At 37.0% G+C, this 25,452-nt stretch overlaps 1 protein-coding gene and 1 pseudogene across 16 annotated transcripts in view; one reads left to right on the top strand and one right to left on the bottom strand.

Moving 5' to 3' along the window:
- Positions 1–25,452, top strand: part of FMR1 (fragile X mental retardation 1) — a 39,775-nt gene that overhangs the window by 9,359 nt on the left and 4,964 nt on the right. For 3 of the 16 annotated variants that reach the window (XM_015590558.2, XM_015590556.2, XM_015590560.2), the window contains exons 3-17: positions 2,547–2,640; positions 9,213–9,284; positions 9,561–9,709; positions 10,747–10,840; positions 10,926–11,042; positions 13,281–13,451; positions 13,549–13,627; positions 16,174–16,283; positions 17,052–17,186; positions 17,689–17,751; positions 18,783–18,902; positions 20,033–20,119; positions 22,551–22,746; positions 24,245–24,427; positions 24,925–25,007. In XM_015590558.2, coding sequence (XP_015446044.1) covers positions 2,547–2,640; positions 9,213–9,284; positions 9,561–9,709; positions 10,747–10,840; positions 10,926–11,042; positions 13,281–13,451; positions 13,549–13,627; positions 16,174–16,283; positions 17,052–17,186; positions 17,689–17,751; positions 18,783–18,902; positions 20,033–20,119; positions 22,551–22,746; positions 24,245–24,427; positions 24,925–25,007 — 1,753 coding nt within the window. The other 13 variants (XM_006913410.3, XM_006913412.3, XM_006913416.3 and 10 more) reach the window with 9 other exon arrangements.
- On the bottom strand, positions 87–205 carry LOC112481059 (annotated as a pseudogene).

The following is a 25,452-nucleotide window of genomic DNA, read 5'->3' as shown; positions in this document are numbered from 1 at the left end:
TTTTTTTAAGGCGAGGCAACCCTTAGTTGACCTCACAGATTGCAAGGACTTCGTCAGCTTACAATCCCTTATTTTTTTATTTTTTATGCCTACAGCACCTGGTCTTCCTAGGTGGTCTCCCATCCCAGTATTAACCAGGCCCTACCCTGCTTAGCTTCCGAGATCAGACGGAATTGGGCTTGTTCAGGGTGGCATGGTCGTAGACTAATGTTTTGGCTTTTATATAGCAAGAGAATTAATAGTATATCAAAAAAAGATTACAGATATTTAGAGAGAAGAAATAGATTAGTGGTTGCTTAGGTCTGGGGTGGTTAGGGAGCCATAGCTAAAGAGTATAGGATTTCTTTTTGAGGTGATGAAAACTTTCTAAAATTGACTGGTAATGGTTGCACATTGCACATATCTGTGAATATACTTAAAACTATTAAATTCACTTAACTGGATGGATTATATGTTATATGAATTATATCTCAATAAATCTGTTAAAACATAGTATCTGACCCAGACATATTGTAATTAGACTATTCGCAGATTCTTTTAGCTGCCAGCAGGACAAAGTAGTGTTCTCAGATGTCTGAAACACGTTTAGAGGGATAGAGATAAAAGGATTTAGAGTATCCGACCCTATTCTCAGCTCTACACTAATAATCTCAGTCCAAATTATAGTTGAAATGATAGAATGTCTTTCTCTGAATACAAAGAGCCACAAGTTCCAGAATCTGCCTCTTCGCTGTTTCTGGTATCCGTGGTTATATACTAGACAACAGCATAACACCGCTAACGGAGGAATCTTTGATAACTTGGAGAGTAATTTTTTTCTTATAATTATTCTCTTCACTGCTTGCTCCCATTACTAAGTAAACACTGTTTCCCATAAAAGCAGAGTTATCTTTATTTGCCACTCTTACTTTCTTCTGCTGTAGTCCTTAATCTAGAGTATTAAGCAAACAGTCATTTCCTCCACATTTAAGAATGTGTCTAGTTTACACACCGATTTATCAAATCACTTCTCCAGTAAACTTAAAATCATTATATCTTTGGGCATCCTAATTATCTCATGTATCACAGCTGTATAGAAGGTTCTCTTCAAGCTGCCTGCCATCCCTGGAATTCGAAACAGATCAACTGTTTTCCCTTGTGTTCATGGAGTATGTTCAAGATTCACCACTGGGTTTGAGCACATTACCAGGATTTGCTGGGTTCCCACTAAAGTAGTCTCTTTGCCTTTTCTTGTGTTTCCTTTTTGATTTTCTGTTTTTTAAAAAAAGTAATCTATAAAACTTCAGACTGTATTTACCCTTTCTTTCAGTCATAAAGAAACTCCTATTACTATAATACCAAATTATTTTAGATGCTTTGTTTTGACCTTCCATATTTCTTAAAGAATTTGAATTTTTTTCTTGGTACACTTAAAACTTAAAATCCTTCTTTGGAACCAATAAAATTATTTTATGTATTATTTTCTTTACAAATCAAATTTAGCAGTGAATTTGTAACATGTTAAAAATCACTATTTTTCTATAAATATAAAAAGGCTTTTTTGAAGTAAAGACAATTCTGTTTTATAGTTTTCAAGCATGTGTAATAATTTAGAGAAAGGATTCAGCCTAAAATAGGCCCTAATTAGATTTCTACAAATTCTGCCTAATTACCTACACTCCTACCTTATATAATAACTATTCTTAAAACAAAACAAAACACTTTTCTCAGTAGGATTTTACTAAGAAACCCTTTTAGCAAGAAACTCAGAAATGACTGCTCCAGCAGTTGAATCCTCCGATGTTTTTACAAAGTTTGCCTTTTAATATTTTACATAATTGTGGATATAAAAGAATAGTTTGGTGGTTTTCAAAATTGTTCCATATCATTTTAACTTAAAAAAACGTAGGCAACTTACTGAACTCCTATAGGCTGTCTCCATTGGGTTTCTGCGGTTTAGGAGACCCCGCCAGGCCAGTGCATGCTGGTACGTCATACTGATCAGCAGCCAGCTATCCATGGCAAGAATTGACCACCTCGTGGGATCTAAAATTTAAAGGGGGAAAAGTGAGTTCTGAATTGCTGATGTGCTGACTGCCCCATTTTGCTTGGGAATTAGAGGGCATTTAGGACCAGTTTCTGCGGTCATTGGAATGTGGTTAAAATTCCTTTGCAAGTGGAAGTCTGGTGATGATATTACTAACACTGATACTAACATTTAATTTAAGCATCAAAGAAAATTGCTGTTGTGGCTTTACATTTAGAACTCTTAGAGGTTGAAATTTTTCGCAGAAAGACTTGTTTGGGAAATTGTAATATTTATCTGTTGTGTTTAGAGAAATATTCCAGATAGAACTACAAGGCTGTTGTGCTGCATGCAGACTTCATTGAAACGTCTCTATTTTGCCATTATGCCCCACTCAGCAACACTGATAGTTTTAAAGCATTTGCTTCTTTCAACTAGAAAAACAGAGGGTCACACTTAACCAAAAGTTGATGGCAACGCGGTCATTGTTTCCATTAAGCCAGAAAGCATGTTAAATAATTGAGTGTTTGCTTATTTGCAGCTGGCAGCCAGAGAGACAGATTCCGTTCCATGATGTGAGATTCCCACCACCTGTAGGCTATAATAAAGATATAAATGAAAGTGACGAAGTTGAGGTAAGTTTCCGGTGCCATCAAATTATCAAGCACTGAAGGAGTGGGGCATTTAATTGGCCTATGCCTTTTGTACTCCGTCATTAACACTGTTTAAACTACCTTGAGAATTTTAGCTGTGATGGACATGTGCTTTTGACTGATCCTCCTTAATGGCGATTTTGAAATAATGCATGATGTCCGAATGTGGCTGGCTGAGCAGCACTTAAGGCACATTTTTTAAAGTCACCACTGATTTCCTTTGCCCAGTGAGACTGCTTTTCCCACTCCCCTCAATTTCTTAATCTTCGGCTTAGGAAACTTGGTTTTAGAAAGTTTCTAAACCATTATCCTAGAATTTCCTTACATAGCAGTAAATCCTCCTGGTATATTATTTAAAAGCCATCTGTGAGTTTTAGTATATACACGTATAAGTAAAACATCTTGTCACAGGATGTGTTCATGGTGAACCACTTGCTCATGTGCCATTAATGGTTTTGACCAAGGGCTACTATGGAGATGTAGCAATTAACAAACATTGTGTTTGTGATTGCTCTAGCCACTGAAAACTTTGGGGGGACTTGAGGCACTTGTAATCGACTTTATGTTGTAGATGCTTTGTGTACTAGCTTCCCCGTCCTTCCCTTTCAATACACTTCATTTTAAGCTTCTCTTCTTTCTCTGTAATGCCTTGTTAGTAGTTTCAACTCCATGAACATTTGTGGCATGCGGAAAGCAGCTAAGTAGACATTTGTACAGGTAAGGTAAAGCGTACTAGGTCTTTGATTTCTTATTTTCTGTGCTTCGTACAGATGGTGAAGTGAAACAAAAGAGGCTGCTGCCTTAGATGAGGTTACATTCTAGTGAAGATAGCCAAAATGGCAGGTGTAAGTGTTAGGAAGAAAAAAAAGTAAGAGGATGGAGGGGACCTTGGAGCAGTAGTGCTGTTTGAGAGAGTGCTTAGGGAAGGTCTCTGGATGTCCCGGCCTGTGTTCTTTCCTCTACAGTTTTAAAGTAGAAACAATAAAGTACTATTTATTTACCAAAAATATACTAGGTACCTACAAGGTGTAAGGAACTGAGTTTGGTTTTATGAGGGGTCTCAGTAGGCAACACAAACACATTCTCCTTGAGCACCATCAGCTACTAATTCTCCCAGGAGACTGTAAGCTTTCTGAAGACAAGGACTTGGTCTTTTGGTGTGTCTATATCAAGAGTGTTCATAATAGAGTTTGGATGGGTAAAGGGGACTTTTTTTTTATTTGATCCAAATGAGAGGCGGTGACCAATGATATGCTACGGTGACCTCGCTGTATCACCTAACAGTAATATATAACTGAGATTATTGCCATGGCTAGAGCACAGTTGAAAGGGATCTATGGTGGCAAGAGGAAAAGGTAGGTTAAATTCAGTTATATTGAGTCACTATTGTATAACCACTAAATTTAAGTATAAAAGGGAGGCAAGGTACCGTGTCTTTTGTTCTCTTTGTATCAGGAATGTTCAAATAGGGTTTGAATGGTTAAAGGAAACTTTTTTTTCAGTTGAGTCACATGACAGGTATATACCAATGAGATGCTAGTCCTAAGGTGACCTCACAGTATTACCTACCTAACAATAGTATACAACTGAGCTTATTGCTCTGGCTAGAGCAGAGTTCAAATGGGCTTAAGGATGCTAAGAGGTGAAGGTAGATTAAATCTGTATTTAGTCTCTGTATTGTGTAACCATCAAAATAGGTTATGAAAGGGAGGCAAGATACCTAGTCTTTTGGTCTGTTTGTATCAGGAAAGTTCATAATAGGCTTTGAATGGATAAACAGGCCTTTCTTTTTCAACTCTGTCTCATGTAGTGACCAATGAGACACTCTTCCTGGGGGCTTCACAGGGAATTGCCCAACAGTAGTACATAACTGAGCTTATTGTTGTGGCTAGAGCAGAGTTGAAAGGGACTGATGGTGGTAGGTGGTGAAAGTAGGTTAAATGAAGTTGCATTTAATCCTGTATTGCATAACCATTAACTTGGATTATAAAAAGGAGGCTAGAGTTGAAAGGGATTGATGGTGATAGGTGGTTAAGGTAGGTTAATTGATGTTGTATTGAGACACTGTATTGTATAACCATTAACTTGGGTTAAACAAGGAGGCAGGACACCAGGTCTTTTGGTCTGTATCAGGAATGTTCCTATAGGTTCTTGAATGATTACTGGGACTTTTATTTTCAATTGTGTCACATGATAGGTATGGACAAATGAGATGCTGATCCTAGGGTGACCTCACAGTATTGCCTAGCAGTAGTCCATAACTGAGCTTATTGCTGTGTCTGTAGCGAGTTGAAAGAGACTAGTGGTGGTAGGTGCTTAAGGTGCGTTAAATGAAGTTGTATTGAGTCACTGTATTGTATAACCGTTAACTTGGGTTATAAAAAGAAGGCCGTACTCAGGTTTTTCGTCTGTCCATATGAGGAATGTTCCTAATAGGTTTTGAATGTTTAAAGGGGACTTTAATTTTCAGTTGTGTCACATGACACATGTGGACCAATGAGATGCTGATCCTAGGGTGACCTCACAGTATTGCCTAGCAATAGTACATAACTGAGCTTACTGCTGTGTCTAGGGTAGAATTGAAAAGGACTGTTGGTGGTAGGTGGTTAAGGTACGTTAAATGAAGTTGTATTCAGTAACTGAATTCTATAACCGTTAACTTGGCTTATAAAAAGAAGGTCGGACTCAGGTTTTTCGGTCTGTCCATATGAGGAATGTTCCTAATAGGTTTTCAGTGTTTAAAGGGGACTTTAATTTTCAATTCCGTCACATGACGTGAGTGGACCAATGAGATGCTGATCCTAGGGTGACCTCACAGTATTGATTACCAGTAGTAATAACGGAGCTTATTGCAGTGGCTCGAGCAGAGTTGAAAGGCACTGGCGGTGGTAGGTGGTTAAAGTAGGTTAAATGAACTTGCATTGAGTCACTGTATTGTATAACCGTTAACTTGATTTATAAAAAGCCTGCAGGACGCCAAGTCTTTTGCTCCGTCTGTATCATGAATGTTCCTAATAGATTTTTTGAATGCTTAAAGGGGACTTTTATTTTCAATTGTGTCACATGACATGTGTGGACCAATGAGATGCTGATCCTAGGGTGATCTCACAGTATTGCCTAGCAGTAGTCCATAACTGAGCTTACTGCTGTGGCTAGGACAGAATTGAAAGGGACTGATGGTGGTAGGTGGTTAAGGTAGGTTAAATAAAGTTGCATTGAGTCACCATATTGTACAACGGTTACGTAGGCAGGACGGCAGGTCTTTTGGTCTGTATCAGGAATGTTCCTAATAGGTTTTTGAATGGATAAAGGGACTTTTATTTTTAATTGTGTCACATGACAGGAGTGGACGAATGAGCTTCTGATCCTAGGGTGACCTCACAGTATTGCCTAGCAATAGTACATAACTGAGCTTACTGTTTTGGCTAGAGCAGAATTGAAAGGGACTGTTGGTGGTAGGTGGTTAAGGTACGTTAAATGAAGTTGTATTGAGTCACTGAATTCTATAACCGTTAACTTGGGTTATAAAAAGAAGGCTGGACTCAGGTTTTTTGGTCTGTCCATATGAGGAATGTTCCTAACAGGTTTTGAATGTTTAAAGCAGACTTTAATTTTCAATTCTGAACATGACGTATGTGAACCAATGAGATGCTGATCGTAGGGCGACCTCACATTATTGATTAGCAGTAGTAATAACAGCTTATTGCAGTGGCTAGAGCAGAGTTGAAAGGGACTGATGGTGGTAGGTGGTTAAAGTAGGTTAAATGTAGTTACATTGAGTCACTGTATTATATAACCGTTAACTTGGGTTATATAAAGGAGGCCACACTCAGGTTTTTTGGTCTGTTCGTATGAGAAATGTTCCTAATAAGTATTGAATGTTTAAAAGGGACTATTAATTTCATTTGTGTCACAAGCCAGGAGTGGACCAATGAGATGCTGATCCTAGGGTGACCTCACAGTATTGCCTAGCAGTAGTCCATAACTGAGCTTACCGCTGTGTCTAGGGCAGAGGTGAAAGGGACTGATGGTTGTAGGTGGTTAAGGTAGGTTAAATGAAGTTGCATTGAGTCAGTGTGTTGTATAACCGTTAAGTTGGGTTATAAAAAGGAGGCAAGACACCAAATCTTAATCTCTCTATATCATGAATGTTCCTAATAGGTTTTGAATGCTTAAAGGGGACTTTTATTTTCAATTGTATCACATGACACGTGTGGACCAATGAGATGCTAATCCTAGGGTGACCTCACAGTATTGCCTAGCAATAGTCCATAACTGAGCTTACCGCTGTGTCTAGGGCAGAGGTGAAAGGGACTGATGGTTGTAGGTGGTTAAAGTAGGTTGAATGAAGTTGTATTGAGTCACTGTATTGTGTTACCGCTAACTTCATTCATAAAAAGGAGGCAGAACGCCAGGTCTTTTGGTGTGTATCAGTAATGTTTCTAATAGGTCTTGAATGCTTAAAGGGGACTTTTATTTTCAGTTGTGTCACATGACATGTGTGGGCCAATGAGACGCTGATCCTAGGGTGACCTCACAATATTGCCTAGCAGTAGTCCATAACTGAGCTTAATGCTGTGGCTAGGGCAGAATTGAAAGGGACTGGTGTTGGTAGGTGGTTAAGGTAGGTTATATGAGGTTGCATTGAGTCACTGTATTGTGTAACCGTTAAGTTGGGTTACAAAATGGAGGCAGGACACCAAATCTTTTGGTCTGTCTATATCATGAATGTTCCTAATAGGTTTTGAATGCTTAAAGGGGACTTTTATTTTCAGTTGTGTCACATGACATGTGTGGACCAATGAGATTCTGATCCTAGGGTGACCTCATAGTATTTCCTAGCAATAGTAAATAGCCGAGCTTACTGCTGTGGCTAGAGCATAGTTGAAAGGGACTGGCAGTGGTAGGTGGTTAAGATACATTAAATGAAGTTGTATTGAGTGACTGAATTCTATAACTGTTATCTTGGATTATAAAAAGAAGGTTCGACTCAGGTTTTTTGTGCTGTCCGTATGAGGAATGTTCCTAATACGTCTTGAATGTTTAAAGGAGACTATTATTTTCAGTTGTGTCACATGTCAGGAGTGGACCAATGAGATGCTGATCCTTTGGTGACCTCACAGTAGTATATAACTGAGCTTATTGCTGTGGTGATAGTGAGTTGAAAGGGACTGGCAGTGGCAGGTTGTTAAGGTAGGTTAAATGAAGTCATATTGAGTCACTGTATTGGATAACTGTTAACGTGATTTATAAAAAGGCGGCTGAACACCAAGTCTTTTGGTCTGTTTGTCTGTATCATGAATGTTCCTAATAAGTTTTTTGAATGCTTAAAGGGGACTTTTATTTTCAATTGTGTCACATGACACATGTGGACCAATGAGATGCTGATCCTAGGGTGACCTCACAGTATTGCCTAGCAGTAGTACAAAACTAGGCTTATTGCTGTGGCTATTGCGAGTTTAAAGGGACTGATGGTGGTGGGAGGGAAAGGTAGATTAATTGAAGTTGTATTGTGTTATTGTATTGTATAACCGTTAACTTAGGTTATAAAAGGGAGGAAGGACAGCAGGTCTTTTGGTCTGTATGTGTTAGGAATGCTCATAATCGTGATGTGGATAATGAGAACTTTTTTCCCAAATTAGTCACATGACAGGTGGGGACCAATAAGATCCTGTTACTATGATGGCCTAATTGTAGTAGATAATAATTACCAGGTTATTTCTCTGCTTATAGCAGAGTTAATAGGAAGTTATTGGGGCAAGTGTGAAAGGCAGGTGGTATCTAGTTATATTTAGTCACTGTATTATATAACCAGTAATTTCAGTTGTAAAAGGGATATGTGTATACCTGTGTTATTTTCTTATTAACCTGGATCTGCTAGTGTCTTCATAAAAGGTTCCATGCTGTACATCGTAAGTCAACTTTGAAGTGGTCTCGAGAGAAATTGTTTAGAAGAACTGATCCACAGTGTATGAGAGCAGGAAGGTGGTGTCCAGAGGTTTGCCAGTGTGGAGCTGTACATTTTAGTGGAGAGGGGACAGAGGACCAGAGAGTAACCAATGATGTGTCCCCCTAGTCTCTGGAGACATAATGCTGGAGTGGTATTCTTAGTTGGCTGAGTGATCAATGACTACCCATTTAAATGGCCACGCAGCCAAGCAGTAGTTCAGTCATTTGCCAATTAGAATAAAACGAAAAGAAGTTTGTTTCCGTGTCGTTAGGTACATTTTTTTAGCTCTCCGAGTACCCAAGAAAAGTATGCCAAGGTTTATGCACAGTCAGCTTTTCTTGAGCATTCATGTTCAGAGTACTATTTATTTCTGAAGTAGAAGAGAGAAATAGGAAAACACTTTTTACAGGGCTCTCCCGGGTAATCAGGTAGTTTCTAATTATGTTTCTGTGTCTCACTGTAGGGTACAATCTGATTCAAGGACACAACATATGGGTTTGAAAGACACCTAGGGTCATTTTAAGAAAAATTCCTCAATGTCTGATAATCTGTAGATTTCTGAATGATATTAATCGTGAAATGTTCTGTTGTAATTTTTATGTAGGTTTATTCCAGAGCCAATGAGAAAGAACCTTGCTGTTGGTGGTTAGCAAAAGTGAGGATGATAAAGGGTGAGGTAAGAAAATGCATTTTTAAACTTTTTTTTTATTTCTCTTTTCTAAACCCAGCTACTACATTTCAATCTGCATTTCTATTTTAAAGTGATAGCTAACTTAAGACATTTCATTAAAAGATTTTCTCTACGTGTTCAGTATGTTCATGTGTTTCAGTAATAGTTGATCAAATACAGTTTTTTTCCCTCTAGAGAATTTAAAAATAACTGAATAGGCATAGTTTATTGCTCTTACTTTAAACACTTTGACCAGGGATGACTTTGGTTTATTTTTCTCAGTTTTACGTGATAGAATATGCAGCTTGTGATGCTACCTACAATGAAATCGTCACAATTGAACGTCTACGGTCAGTTAATCCCAACAAACCTGCCACAAAAGATACTTTCCATAAAATCAAACTGGACGTGCCAGAAGATTTACGACAAATGTAAGTTGGTATGCAAGAAATGCCGAGAACTTACAGATGATATGCAGTTTAAAGGAACATAAATTTTAAAATAATAGAAATGAGTTTTTAAATTCAGTGAGAATGGTTTGCAAAAGTAGTGAAGAAAAAACATATTTAGCTTTTCCAGTTATAAAATTAAGCCCACACTACACTTGTTTAAATTTACTTGGCTAGATACATAGCTAATACACATTTGTTTTCTAAAATAAACTAAAATAAACAATACAGGTTTTTGTCATAAGTCACAAATCAAATTGTAGACCATGAAGTTTACTCGAGGTTTCTTCCATTTTAGCCAATATTTTCAGATAAGTATACTAAGTAGAACAAAAGAAGCTTCAAAAGGTCATCTCTGTCTTGCAGACCTTGATCAGGGGTAATGCTTGAAGACTTTTTAGATACAGGCTTCCTTTTTAAAGATTTCATTGAGATGTGGTATGTTTGATTTGGACATGTTGCACTTTAGATAAACATTAACTTACAATTCAAAATACATAGGAATCCTTTTTGATTGTAGAGATTGCCTAGGCACGTACATTTTTGTACCTCCTGATTCATTTATATTTCCTTCTCTCCCTTAAATTGGTCAGCAGTTTTTCTTTAGAAAAGAAACAAAACAAAGCCAGGTACCCTGTAGCTATCCCCAAAAGCTTTCAACAGTTGACTCAAGAAAATTACTGACTTATACATCACTGAAATGGGGAAACCTACAGAGGAGCATACCCCACCCCACCCCCCCGCCGCCACATATGTCACCTTTGGTGATCCAAGACCATCCGTAATCCCTTAAGAGCATAACTTTTTTTTTTCCTTTCTCTATAATTTCAATTGCTTGTTGGGCTGAGTATTTCAGAGATGTACAGCAAAGGAACTAAACTTTTAAATGGGTATAGCATGTTTTGCATAAATCAAGTTTAATATAAATCCACGATTCTAAGTGCAAATCTCTCTGCATATATTTATGCCAGTAGTTGGTAATCATTCATCTTAACTTCACAATGGATATTTATTTCTAGGTGTGCCAAAGAATCGGCACATAAGGACTTTAAAAAGGCAGTTGGCGCCTTTTCTGTAACTTACGATCCAGAAAATTACCAGCTTGTCATTTTGGTGAGTGTTCTTGAGTTGTCTGTTTTGGTGTATTTCATTTGGGGCATTTGCTTTGATAATAATGGTGTTAATTTATACCTTTTAGTCTATCAATGAAGTCACCTCAAAGCGAGCACACATGCTGATTGACATGCACTTTCGGAGTCTGCGCACTAAGCTGTCCCTGATACTGAGAAATGAAGAAGCCAGTAAGCAGCTAGAGGTATGTGGCTTTCCCTAGTGCTGCTTATCAAGCTGTCCAGAAACTATAACTGCTTGTTAACAATACGTGACTATGGACAAGTTATTCTTTATTTACCGTTTCCTAGCAATTCCTCGTATTCTACATTTTAAAAAATTAAGTTGTACAAAGCATAATCATGCTAAAGTTTTTGTGCCTGAGGCCTTAGAATTAAGCAGCAGTTATGTATAATTAAGGAACTGCTGGTCAACTCACTCTTACTAGAGGTTTGTCAAAGCTGCTAATAAAATGAGGCAATGCTTCTTCCATATAACATATTATCATTAAAGTACTAGAGAGTATTTAAGTACCTAATCATATTCCTTTCATTATGTATGTTTATCTCTGTTTAAAAGGATATAGAACTTCATTCTAATTGGTTGTCACTCTTTAAAACTCCTGTCTTCAGATTCCTGCCAGAGGCTATTTCCCTAACTTACTATTTCGTCTCTTAAGGTGCATTTTATCTACTTTTATTAATCCTCCAATAATTTTCATCACCATACATTTGTTTTCATTGATAACTATCTAGTACTTCATCCATTACCATAGAAACTAAACGGATTTGAGATTAATGTGCCAACTGAAGTATAGTACTATCAGATTCCAGAGTTCTTCATCATTATTCATTTCATTCAAGAGAAAACACAATGCAATTGAAATAGTAAAGAAAAAAAGGAATTCCAAACTGCATTTCAAGAGAGAAGGTAGTCAGGGCTGTATTGCTGTAAAACCCTGTGAAACTGGCCGCCTTCCAACTTGATGTATGAATGCTGAACTCTTAGCAGAAGAGACATCGCTATCTCCTTTTGCTGCTTTGTTTTCCTTATGGCCATGGAGGTCTGTTGAATTGGTTTTTATTCTCATTGTTTCTTGATGTCCCTGTGTTCACGAGTTTATGGTTTCCTTAGTGATTCTCTCATAACTTTTAGGCCAGAACGGCCTCCTTACTTTCACTGTGAGTATTATGGGAATATACTCATATGCCTCTTCTCAAACATCTAATTCTTAAATGATCTGTTGTCATGCCTTTGCTTTATCATTTATCAGTGAATTATCAGTGAAAAGAATGAACCAGGTGAATGAATCAGGACTCAAAAAACATCGCTTCTTGAAAAGTCCTAGGAATATTTGATACATTTTGTTACTCTAATCTACAAAAAGAGTATTATACTTTTAAATTGTTTACAGTAATTACACTCATTCATTCAAATTATCTGGTATGTTGAATAGCTAGAAACTAGTATGCATGCCTGTCTTTACTCACTACTAATATTAAAGAGCTCCACATACTCAGATAAGAAATTTCCATTTTTCAACATGAATCACTAATATTTTTGGATTTCATTAATGGCATGCTAGAACTAAATATTAAATTGTGATAACACTATTTAAAGAGAGTGACTATCCACAAGTTTTGGGTGTCAGTTTAACTTAGTTCACCCATCACTGAATATTTGAAAGGATCCATCATACTTGTGGATACAGATCACAAGGTCTTACAGACTCTGGTCTCATTTTAGGTTGCAGGCGCATATGTAAGATAAGTTGTAAATCTTTGACATTCTGTAATCATTCAGTTTAATTACTGTACCGATGATTTTTATTATTCCTTTCCTCGGCTTGGAGGGGTGGGAGGATGTCATTTTAACATCAAAGGGATGTCTAGACCACAGTATCTAGTGATAAGTTATATAAATGACACTTTCCAGAAAAAAAAGATGATTTATTTATATTTATTTATACACACACACACACACACACACACACACACACACATACTGATATCCTTTAATAAAAATAAAGTGAATACAATTCTGTAGAGATAGCATTTAAATTTCCTTTTAGTTGAAAAACATTGAGTCTGTCAGACCCCGTGAGCTGATTTTTATTTGGGAACATTTGGTCTGCTTCTTAATCACTACATTGCTGATGTCGTTGGTTAACTAAGGCAGCCTTGCAAACAGGTTTTTCAAAAGTTACCTTGGAAAATTATCAACAGGCTCTTTCCTATTAAAATATATCAAATTGCATAGACCTTCATCAATCTAAAAACAACTTATGCTATGGGAGATATTTTCTGAAACCTGTTAGTTTCCAACTGAAACTTAATTTATAGGCCCCTGATATACAGGGTCAAGATAATTTATATGGCTGACCTAAATACAGTTTTCTCAATAGTTGATAAAGCATATTAATCAGACGTGCATTTCTCTTCAGAGTTCAAGGCAGCTTGCCTCACGGTTTCATGAACAATTTATCGTACGAGAAGACCTGATGGGTCTAGCTATTGGTACTCATGGTGCTAATATTCAGCAAGCTAGAAAAGTACCTGGGGTCACTGCTATCGATCTAGATGAAGATACTTGCACATTTCATATTTACGGAGAGGTAAATATTTGACTAAATCTTTTTTTTTTTTTTAAATAAAACCCAGCATTTCAGATGGCTCATTTTTTGTCTTAAATCTTCTTCCCTTTTTTATTAGGACCAGGATGCAGTGAAAAAGGCTAGAAGCTTTCTTGAATTTGCCGAAGATGTCATCCAAGTTCCTAGGAACTTAGTAGGTGAGTCAGAAATTGCTCTTGACACACACAACACAAAAACAAAAGCTGGGCAAATAATTTATACCAACAGAATTTCATTTCAACTCACTCCAGGGGCCATTTAATCAAAGCTTAGTCTTTGAAATATGGTCCGTTGCTAAAGTGTACAGAAAATATTTGGTAAATGTGATACTCAAACATTACATTTCAGAAGGTGTGCGAAAGGTACTGCTTTGCTGATTCAAACCTGCTAGTGCCTGGAAAGAAAATTTGCACAGCCTCTTCATTGTATGTTTTACATATATTAAAATTAAATATTCTTTTTTTCAAAATGAGTGACATTTGGGGGCTTTATAATTTGGAATAGATTGATATAAAATTATAGCATTCCTAATTATCTCAGAGTTGAAGATCTACAAGTAGGTTACTTAAATCTTTTAAGTTTCAAAGCTATAAGTAACTGCAAATGTCTCTGGGGCTTTCAGCAACATCAATGGTAATTTTTTTTTTCCACGCATCTTTCCCACCCCACTCCCCTTTGGCAACCATCAGCTTTGTCTCTGTATCTATGGGTCTGTTTCTGTTTTTTATATTCATTTGGTTTTTTTTTTTTAGATTCCACATATAAGTGAAATCATATGGTATTTGTCTTTGTCTGACTTATTTCACATAGCATAATACCCTCTAGGTTCCTTTATGTTGTGTCCAATGGCCAGATTTCATTCTTTTTAGTGACTAATACTCTGTTCTATATACATATATAGCATATGTTCTTTATCCATTCATCTTTTGATAGACACTTAGGTTTCTCCTATATCTTAGCTTTTGTAAATAATGGTGCATATATCTTTTCAAATCCAGTGTTTTGGATTTCTTTGGGTAAATACCCAGAACTTGGATTGCTGGGTCATAAAGTAGTTCTATTGTTAATTTTTTGAGGACTCTCCACACTGTTTTCCATAGTGGTGCACCAATAAAATGTAGATTCCTAGAATCAGTAGTTCTTATATTTGTAATGTCTCACTTTACATTAATGCATGATGAAGACTCTGAAAGCTGTCATTTCCCGGTTAATTAAATGACTGAATCTTAGAGGAAGAATTGAGCACCTGTTCATTACTGGTATTGGAAGTCTTTGGAGTTTTAATGGATGTTGTTGAATAATACTTAAACTGGTTTTGAAAAGTAATTAAAGATTTTGCAAAGTTCAAATGCTAAAAGGTCAAAAATGGGCATTTTTAATTTTTTTTATTAAAAATTATTGGGATGACATTGATTGACAAAATCCAATAAGCAAGTGGTTTCGAGTTATTTTAAAGTGTGATTTCTTAATCTTTTACTCTGTGACTTATCCCTTCACATTTTAATATACTGATATAATTGGTGAGGAATGCACTGGAGTAATATTCTGTTAACACATTGTCTTGAAGAATGTGCTTTTCTTTTAGATGGATGTAAAGCTGTTTAAGCCACTTGAAAACTTAGAGTATCTTTTATTATAAAGATGCCATATAAAATTCTAAAAATACAGCCATGCCTTGCATAATGACATTTCAGTCAACAACAGACTGCATATATGAAGGTGATTGCATAAGATTATAACAGAGCTGAAAAATTCCTGCGGCCTACTGACGTCATAGCCATCATAACATCACAGCGCAGTACCTTGCTCACATGTTGTGATGCTGGTGTAAACACACCTACTGCACAGCCAATCATAAAAATATAGCACACACAATTATGTACAGTATGTAATACTTGATAATAAATGATGGTTACTGGTTGATGTATTTACTATACTATACTTTTTACTTTTTTTCCTAGGATGTACTCTTTCTACTTATTAAAAAAGAGTTCACTATAAAACAGTATGCTGTGTACAGCAGCAGCCTCATAGCTTCATTTTCCCTCGTGCTTGACTTACTCTCATTGGTTTGTACAGTGACATGATGTACAGGCTTATAGCCTAAGAACAATAGGGTCATATCATGTAGCCTAGGTATGTTGTAGGCTAGACCGTCTAGGCTTGTGTAAGTACACTAATATTCGCACAATGACAAAATCGCCTCGCTACACACTTCCCAGAACTCATCCCCGTTGTTAAGTGGTGCATGGCTGTATTTACCATGGGCGAAGGAACAGATTTAAATGAGGTATGGATAGAATTGAAATTGTCCAATAAATAAGCAAATGAGTTTTCTATTATCTATTCTTTTCCTTAATTTATTTTATGGAACTTTACAGAAAGAGTGGTACGCACCACTGGACTAGCAAGTTTAAAGTGCACTTTTGAGCAGAATAAGAGTCTTTTTTGAACTGCCTTAACAATTCAAAATTATCCAATAAGTTTATGAGTATTAATCAGCTCTAATACCTTACTTACCAAAGGAGTTTTAAACAGTGTTGATCTAATAACATGAAAAGCCAGTTTAACAGTCTTTTTGAAGAGTCTCTGTCTTGGTTTTGAAATTTTATATAAAATAATGCAATAGTTTACAGTGGGGTGTGCTTACTGGCTTGAGGTATGTGTTCATAAAACAACGTGAATTATTCATTTCTTAACTTAGGTAAAGTTATAGGAAAAAATGGAAAACTGATTCAAGAAATTGTGGACAAGTCAGGAGTTGTGAGGGTGAGAATTGAGGCTGAAAACGAGAAAAATGTTCCACAAGAGGAGGTATGTTATAGTGCACATATTTCTGGTTTATCTAATAAAAGTAAAAATTGTTTATTTTAGTTGAAATATTAATTTAGAGGCCTCTGTATTGTGCAAATAATATAGATTTTAAAATTCTGATTACCAGGTATGTCAGTTATAGTTGCAGATAATGGCTTCTGTCTCTTCTCTCATGCTGTGACTTTAGAGAATAATCACCTTAACCCCTTTAAATCTTATTTCTCAGTCTTTAAAATGGATAGTTGTAAACGTAAAAAAAAATGTAAAGCACTTTTCAGATCTGACCTAATGTTAGTAGTGACAGACAAAATTGGGACGCTGCTTGAGTTTTCTGGCTTTCGTCCTTTCGTTTTTTTAGTTTGTATGCATGTGTTTGTGTGCTTTAAATTTTTATCTGCATATAACATCTCTTTCCAGTCTTTAAAATTTATAACCCTCACTTTTATCTTCATGAATATCTACTTTTTGGTAGTGACTTGTAAAGTATTTATGTGGGGTGGGGGAGGTGAGGGTGTGGTCTTCTGGACAATGCTACTATTCAAAATAAAATCCCCCCAAATTGCCATAATTTTCACTTATTGTCTACCCTTCTTTTTTGAAAGGTTCTTTGGGATTTTTACTGCTTGATTTTTGCATTTCATAACTTTGTTTACCAAAACTTTATAGTAATTTATAGTCTTAAAATGTGATCATCGATATGATAATGGAGCTAAATAAAGTCTTAAAATTGGTTCTTTTTCTCTTTTGTGTTTTGTATTTTTTATCAAGGAGATTATGCCACCAAATTCCCTACCTCCCAGTAACTCAAGGATTGGACCTACTCCCTCGGAGGATAAAAAACATATAGATATAAAGGAAAACAGCGCTCATTTTTCTCAACCTAACAGTACAAAAGTCCAGAGGGTAAGATGGGTTTGTCACTTTGAATTACACTAAAAGTAATTTCTTCAACCCAAATGTTACTGTTGGTGTTTCGGGTGTATTCTCTGCTTAGACTTGTAGGCTACTCATGTATTTTTTTTTCAAATATGTTTGCTAACTTATGAGATATTACAAGCCAAAGTGATACTACTTTTCATATTATTCACAGTGACAAATCTTACGGTGTAAACATAAAATACGGGGTTACATTTAATGGTCACATTTTCTCTTTTGAGGGTGGACTTTAATTTTTTCATGCTGTATCTTGAAATTTTGCAGGTTGTAATAGCTCAAAATATACCTTCTGTTAGATGCATTAGTTACTGCTTAAAACCATATTTTAGAAAATGGTTTTCAATATTTGAACTAACCTAACTGTTTAGAAATGGGTTTAGAAGTCCTACAGTGAAAGTCCTGCGTTCAGGCTTCTGTGTATCATTTGTTATAGTTAATGACATCACTTGCATTCCTTATACTGCTTTAGGTGTTAGTGGTTTCATCAATTGTAGCAGGGGAATCCCAGAAACCTGAACTCAAGGCTTGGCAGGTAGGAAATCATTCCTTGAAAAATACATTTTAATTTTATATTTTAATGTTTATTCCCCTTGTTAAGAAACACTACAAATGATCGTCAGGGTTGGAGGCTGGTGGAGTGTTTGTGGGTATGTGGATCCATTGCCTTGGGGGAAAAGCTCAGATTCCTTTCTGTTGTTTCAAAGGCCTTACTTTCATGGTCACCTGTCCAGTATCATCTGTCACAATTCCTCCTCCTTGCACTCTAGAGAGGCTTGAGCCATGCCGAAGTTCTCTGAACAGTGTCATGTCCTCTGTTGCTTCTGGACAGACGTGCGCGTTTTGTCTGCCTAGAGCGCCCTTCCTCCTGCCCCCTTGAACTCTGCGTGCGGCTTTCCGTGTGTCCTTGCCACAGGTCCCATCCCCTGACTGGCCCAAGAGCCTTTGCCCCTTCTGTGCTCCAGTGTGCTCACCCTATCACAGCACTCACAACACTGACGTTTACTTGTCGCTCTCAGCTCCATCATGTTCCTTGAGCACAGGGACCCCCACGTGGCCCGGGAGAAGTGTTTATGGGTAAAATGTCATGATTCAAAAGAGATACTCAGCAAACATGCCGTTTTATAAAGAGAATTGTAACTTCAAGTGGATCGGGGATTCTTCTCTGCTAGACAACCCGGTCCTCTCAGAACAGGGGATCACTTTTCTCTGGGTGTCCATGTAGAAGGCCACCATTCCACTCTCACTGTTTTTCATTTTGATTGACTATTCTGGTCCACTAGCGATGTGCTTAAATTAGAGTGACACCAGAGTACGTGTTGAAAGAGAAAATTTGTTAAAATGATTTGTCCCAAAGTTGATCAAACTAAATCTGTGACATAGGGTTTCAAAGCTTATTGTGGTCGAGTGTGATCTAGAGGGAAGGGCATAGCACTTAATAATATGACATTTTAGATAATAATAGGGGTTAACTGCTTTGTAACAGAGTCAGTTGGGGGAAAAACCCAATAATCAGAAATGTTTTTGAGAAAAAGATCTGATTCATAGGCCTGATTATCTCCATAGTTCATATATTATTCGATGCAAAAAAAATTCCATACGAAGCCCATGGGTTTTCCTTGGCGCCTGATGCTTCAGGCGCTCATCACAACTACTAGGAAGCAGTGCCTTGCCTACCAGATGAAGGTCAGTCTGCAAGCTGTGTCTCCTAATTGTTCAGTTTTGTTCCCCATTAACAGCCACATTCATGTGGAAGGAAAAAGAAAAAAAACCTGTTCCAGCCCCACATCCGTTTAAGATGCTGTGTACTGAATGCGAGCAAGCAAAAGCAGCCCAGCAGTAGCCACACCTATCAAATGAATGCTCTTTTTAAAAGAGTCATACTTGCTAAAGAGACAGCCTCTAGGCTTCTAACACCTAGAAACTTCCCTAGAAAATTATAATAGATCCACATCAAAGCCATCATATGCTTTTCTTTAGTTACTTGTGAATATCAGTAACCATGTGTATTTCTTCTGCAAAATATCGAACTATTCTCAACTTTGTCATAATTGCCAGCCATTCATTTGCAAAACTGGCCTAGACTTCCCTGTGGTTTGTGACAAGAAATAGATTTTTTTCTCATTTGTACTGATGGGCTGGAGATATAAATTTTTAGCATACTCCCTTTCAAAAGTCTATCCTTAGGTTAAAGCAGTACCATAGAGAGAAGATGAAACTTTCCTTATGATTCATTCAGCCTATTACAGTTTTCAGAGCACATTATCTAAATGTATTGAAATGCTAAATTTTATGCTCATGGATGTGCCAAGTTTTTTTTCCCTCACAGAATAATTGCTGCATTTTAATGTATCCTAATTCCGTTTGTGTTTTTTTGTACTGTTGACTTTGTTAGCACAATTGATTGTTTTACTTTTATAGCCTAGTATTTAATTTTAAATGATTTTTTAAAGAATTTGATCTTGCTAAAACCTGTAGTAGTGAATTAGAGTATTCTAAAGTATTCATTTTGTTTATGCATCTCATGTTAAAGCTTGTATTGTTTCAGATTATGTAATTTGTGACTTTACCAACATTTAATAGCAGTGTTTAAAACATAATAACCTGATACATTTAAGGGGTTTCTCTATTGATCTATCCTTATTCATAGTAGATGTGTAAAATATACCAACTACTTTTGTTTTTATGTATTGATTTATATTTTCAACAAACATCTGTGTACCTACTGTTTTGTCAGACCCTGTCATTATTTAGTCACTTTTTCAGATTAATCCATCATTAATATTATAAGATCATTGTTACCATTTCTTTTTCAGGGTATGGTACCATTTGTTTTTGTGGGAACAAAGGACAGCATCGCTAATGCCACTGTTCTTTTGGATTATCACCTGAACTACTTAAAGGTGAGAACAGGAAGAACTTTAACTTCTGATCCTTTTTGCACTAAAATATAAAGCTTCATAGTAATCTTTCAGCAGTTAAGATTCATTCTGTATATTACAATGAATTACTTGTAAAATGTAATAGGGAAAATACTTATTTTGTTTAGCTTATTATATTTCTACCAAAAACACAAGTCAATTTTCATCATCATTATAAAGTTACGGACTTAGTATCCTAGTACTCAGTAAATTCTTCTATTTTTCAGTATTCTGTTAAACCCTTACACTCAGTTGAGGTAATCCTGTACATAGCCTTTCATTCACTTCATCTTTTCTAGCCTTTGTGAGTTTTTTTCCCAGGCCAAATTTTGCGTCTCTAACATTTGCTTCTGTTGTCCCTTTTATGTTGTTGGTCAAGGAAATCCCAGAGTTTCATGAAGTCTTCTTTTTAAATATTTACCATTTGTATTTTTCTCTATACTCTGTTCTACAAAATAGAAAGGATTTATGTCTTCTTGTAAATGCTCATTTTTGGTTAGCGTTTGTAGCAGTTAGGCCTCCTCTAGATTGCAAACTGGGAAGCAGGAACCCAGAGGCCACAAAGTGTAATAGAGCACAGGACTGGCAGTCTAGCAGTTTGCTTCTAGTCTCTCTTCTGCCATGAACTATTTCTGTGACTTTAGGCAAGTAACTTTTCTAGCCTAGATGCATTTTACGATTTCTTTGGGGCAGAATGTTCTGTGAGTCAATGAAATGGAATCTTACCCATGTCACTTTTGTAATTTCTTCTTTATATCCATATCCAAAATTATAATGTAATTGGTACTAAATAATATTTTAAAACAGCCCAACTCTATTTATGATGCTATCTTAAGAATTTTTTTGCTGCTATCTTAAATGAAATTAAACAATTTCTTGTATCCAAACAGTTCAATAGCTAGACGTGTCATTCATTCTTATGGCAGTTAGTTAATAACTGAAAGTGGGAAAGTTTTATCCAGCAAGGCTTGCCTGGGTAGGATACCCCACTGATTCGCTTATTTGTTTTTGTTTTAAAGTCTGTTTTTTTGTGTACTCTGTTATATGTGTTTTCCTTCATATTCTTCGCTTAAATTAATTATGAAGACCTGGAGTGTTAGGGTTGCATTGTATCAATCCCTTGATCTTTTGACTGATGTTCTTTCTTAGATCTTTTGATTTATTCTTCACAATTGAATATCTTTTTTTGGTTATCAGCAGCTATCCTGTTGTCATTCTTTCTATCATCAGATCTTCTCTAGATTGGGCCTGGCATCTCTCACCAAAAGGTGACTGCTTTGCCCCAGCAAGATTACCTGGACTACGATTCTGTTTTGCTAGATATACCCATTCCATGAACTATAACTATACTTTCGGAGTAAGCCACTCACTCAGCAGCATTCTCTCCTTTGCTCAAGTCCTTTGTAAAACAAAGTCTAGTTCAAAGCACAGATCAGAACTCACCTAGATCCTCACCTGCCCTTTCTTTTCCAGAAACTGCCACAACCAAAATGTTAGGAACTTAGCTTTTCAGGGGCTTCTCCAGTGACTGATCGTGTAGACAGTCCGGATGGCCTCTGCTTGACTGAGATACCTAGTACTACTATAGTTATGGATCCAGCTCCCTATAGCCTGTAAATGAGAACCTTCATATGTATTTGGCAGAACCCAACATACTGAAAGTACTGTGTGTAAGGGTCTGTCAGTGGACCCCAGGTGTATATTTTGATCAACTGAATTGATACTATTTGTCATACTTGTTCTAGCAGAGTTCCAGTCTTTAAGAGGTTTTCAAGGCTTGATGTAAGACCTAACTTTTTTGGTCAGCTATTAAATAGTTTTCTCCCCTTGGAATATGAGTGTTTTAACTTCAGTGAAAATAACTGTTCCTTAATTGTATAATCACATCCAAAGACGTACTGTACTATATGTTCTTTGAAAACAGAAGAGGGCCCAAAGTCAATGCTTTGTAAATTAAGATATTAACTGGCAAATCTATTTCAATTCCTATTATTTACTATGTGTGATTTTCAGAGTTATCTGGTTAAACCTTAAATGTCAATTTTCTGCATTTATACATTTTAGAATTGTTTTATTCAATATCCTATCATCAAGAAGTCCCAATACTAGCATATCTCTGCCTTGGCAGATTCCTTCAGATAATAGTACCAAATCAAACAACTTTAAATTCTACTGATGCTGAGTATTTTTGTTATATCTCTAATTCTGGACATCCATAATCTGTTATCTATAGTAACTTTCTTGTTAAGGAGATCATTCGGTTTCCTGATAATTCTGTGTAACAGTGTTTACTGTAAATTTAGAACTGAAATTGAAATATTTCCAGTGTACTTTTGATCTGATGAAAAGGAGAAAGGTGTTATTAAGTAAAATGTCAAATTATTTTTACTGTTATCTTGTATATTTTAAATAGGAAGTAGACCAGTTGCGTTTGGAGAGATTACAAATTGATGAGCAGTTGCGACAGATTGGAGCTAGTTCTAGACCACCACCAAATCGTACAGATAAGGAAAAAGGCTATGTGACTGATGATGGTCAAGGAATGGGTCGAGGTAGTAGACCTTACAGAAATAGGGGGCACGGCAGACGCGGTCCTGGATATACTTCAGGTACAAACTAAGCATTTTACTCAGTAACTTTATCTGTTCCTAGACTTAATAGCTGCTAATCTCTAATATTCATTAGAACCTCATTATAACAATTTCTCACTACAGTGGGTCAAATGGTGTTGCAAGAGACATACAGAGTAAAAACCTAATAATAATAACACGTAGAGGTCACAGGGCCGGTGTGAGTTCTGTCCGCTTTCTGACTGGGGATAAATCTGCTTAAGCCCTTGTGTGTTGATGACTTTCTTAAGGCCTTTCCTGATTTTATTACTGTATAGCCAAAACTTTTTTCATTTGTGTACTGTGGCTCATTTTTTGTCAGGCATGTGCTGGTCATACTTGCTGGATGGACTGTGTAAATCAGGGGTCTGCATCCTGTGGCTGATAAGGTGACTTTGAATGGCATGGCCAAAGTCAGCCCTAGGCACAGTCAAGAAGTAGGCGAAGTTTCTCTTTGCCTCCCCAGCTGTTCTGTCAGTGCTTCTTTCTTCTCTCCCAGTACCTTTCACTGAACGCTGTTTCCACCCGCCCGCGCCTACTGTCTTTCTTGCTCAACTGTGTATCTACTATGTAACGTGCTAATGATGGTATAAGGTATAATCCATCTCACAAATATTTGCATTTCAAAAAGGAACTCTTTAAGATGGAAAAGCCTTCAAGATCCACAGGAGTGAAGCTATAATGGTGAAGCTATAATTGGTCATTAGCTCCAACAGAGGAAGAGAGAGAGGTAGTAGAGTTGATGTCCTGGCCTCGGGAGAGACGCACCTCCTCCTAAGGCCAACCTTGGACCTAACCCCTAACCCCTCTCCCAAAAGTCTGTTATTTTTGCCATCGAAGTCCCACCCCACTATGGAGCTTTTTGCCCCCTACTCCCATCCTTATGTCATTAACCCACCCCTTCAGGCATAACGAGTTCATAAAATAATTCCTTTAGTAAACAATAAATTATTCCAGTGGGAATGGGAGGGAAGACCATGGACCAACCAAGCAATCAGGCAGGCATATCCAATCCCTGATCCCACAAGAGACCCTTCTTACCACCCTCTCAGAGGTGACCAAATGTGTGCATTCTCCTCTGTCCCTTAGCCAAACCTTGTTAAAAAGAACTCTCTTTAAAAGAGATTTTATTTATCAAGGTACCGCATTTAACTATAGACAACTTTTCCTCCAGAGAGCACAGATGTTTAAAGGAGCACAGCTGTTTAATGATGTGGCATACTCAGGTTTGAACTTAGATGGCTAATAAAATACCTTTTATTTTTTTAAAACGAGAACCAAAAATGCATAAAACCAAAATTACCTCAAATATTATAAAACCCTTCATTTTGAATTTAAGATAATTTGTTTTACAAAATGGAAGGTGATAATACTCTTTGGCGGGCTTGGAAATTGGGAAGATTATTGGATTACCCCTGAAACGTCTCTGGAAGCTTCTGTTAACCTAACTTTTTTTTTTTAAGTCGGACAACGGTATATAACTTTTAACTCTCGATAGGAACTAATTCTGAAGCATCAAATGCTTCTGAAACAGAATCTGACCACAGAGACGAACTCAGTGATTGGTCATTAGCTCCAACAGAGGAAGAGAGGGAGAACTTTCTGCGCAGAGGAGACGGGCGGCGGCGCGGAGGCGGAGGAAGAGGACAGGGAGGACGAGGACGTGGAGGTGGCTTCAAAGGTACGGAGGGTTTCCTTTGCTAAAAAATAAAGGCGGATTGTCACAATTGTTCGAAGTTCTGTGAAACATCTTGATGTTTTAATGGCATGTTGCCAAGACCCCATTTCTTCTATTTTGTACTGGTCACCGTAGGAAAGGCTCAGCCTTTCCTTCACATAGTAATTAGTGGAATGTTAAGACAGCCTTCCTTACGGTTCATGTGCAGTATGTGAATAAACATTGATAACTAGTTCAGCTTCTTTGGGGATTCTAAACATCCGATCGTTAGCTCAGATTGACGTGTGACACAGTTGATGCAGAATTGTGATGCCTTTGAAATATTTAATTTCTTGCTAAAAGACTAGATTATTACTCCTTTATGTACCTGGAATCACTAGGTTGTTGATTATATTTTAGATTCTGTGGTTGGTCTAAATAAACAGAGGATATGGGAATAAATAGTTTCCAATAAGCATGTTAGAGTCAGTAACCGTTGACCCTTTTTAAATGTCCTATAGGAAACGATGATCACTCCCGAACAGATAATCGCCCGCGTAATCCGAGAGAGGCTAAAGGAAGAACAGCAGATGGATCCCTCCAGGTAAACTCGTGTACCTCTTGTCATCTAAATTCTTTGGGTTATGGTAGTTTGAGATTTGTGAGTTTATTTTACTTCATTTTTAAACATGGTCAAAGATTGCGAGTTTGACATGTGAAATAATTTCCTTTCAACATTACAGTTGCGGGCAGTCTTAGTCCTTTGTGCAGGTATGCAGAGGTTTCTCTAGAGAGTATTCAATCTAAGTATTTGTGAAGACTTTGAGAGCTACAGTATGGCTTCAATATCTCATTGGTGGTCCCTCTGAATCCCCCAAGAAAAGAATATCTGGGAATGCACTGAGGGAGATCTGCATAAGCCCTGTGGGTCCTTCCTCCCCTGAGTTGCAGGGATAGGTGTCCTTTTTAAGTGGGAAGTAAGGAAAAGGCGGCTTATCTCATGGGTAATAATCTGATACACAAGGCTGATGATACTCAGCCACATCCTG

The sequence above is a fragment of the Pteropus alecto genome, unplaced genomic scaffold (genome assembly GCF_000325575.1).
Source record: "Pteropus alecto unplaced genomic scaffold, ASM32557v1 scaffold275, whole genome shotgun sequence".
Classification (NCBI taxonomy): Eukaryota; Metazoa; Chordata; class Mammalia; order Chiroptera; family Pteropodidae; genus Pteropus; species Pteropus alecto.
Note: the sequence above shows the minus strand (reverse complement) of the source record. Positions and strands in the feature narration are given on the sequence as shown.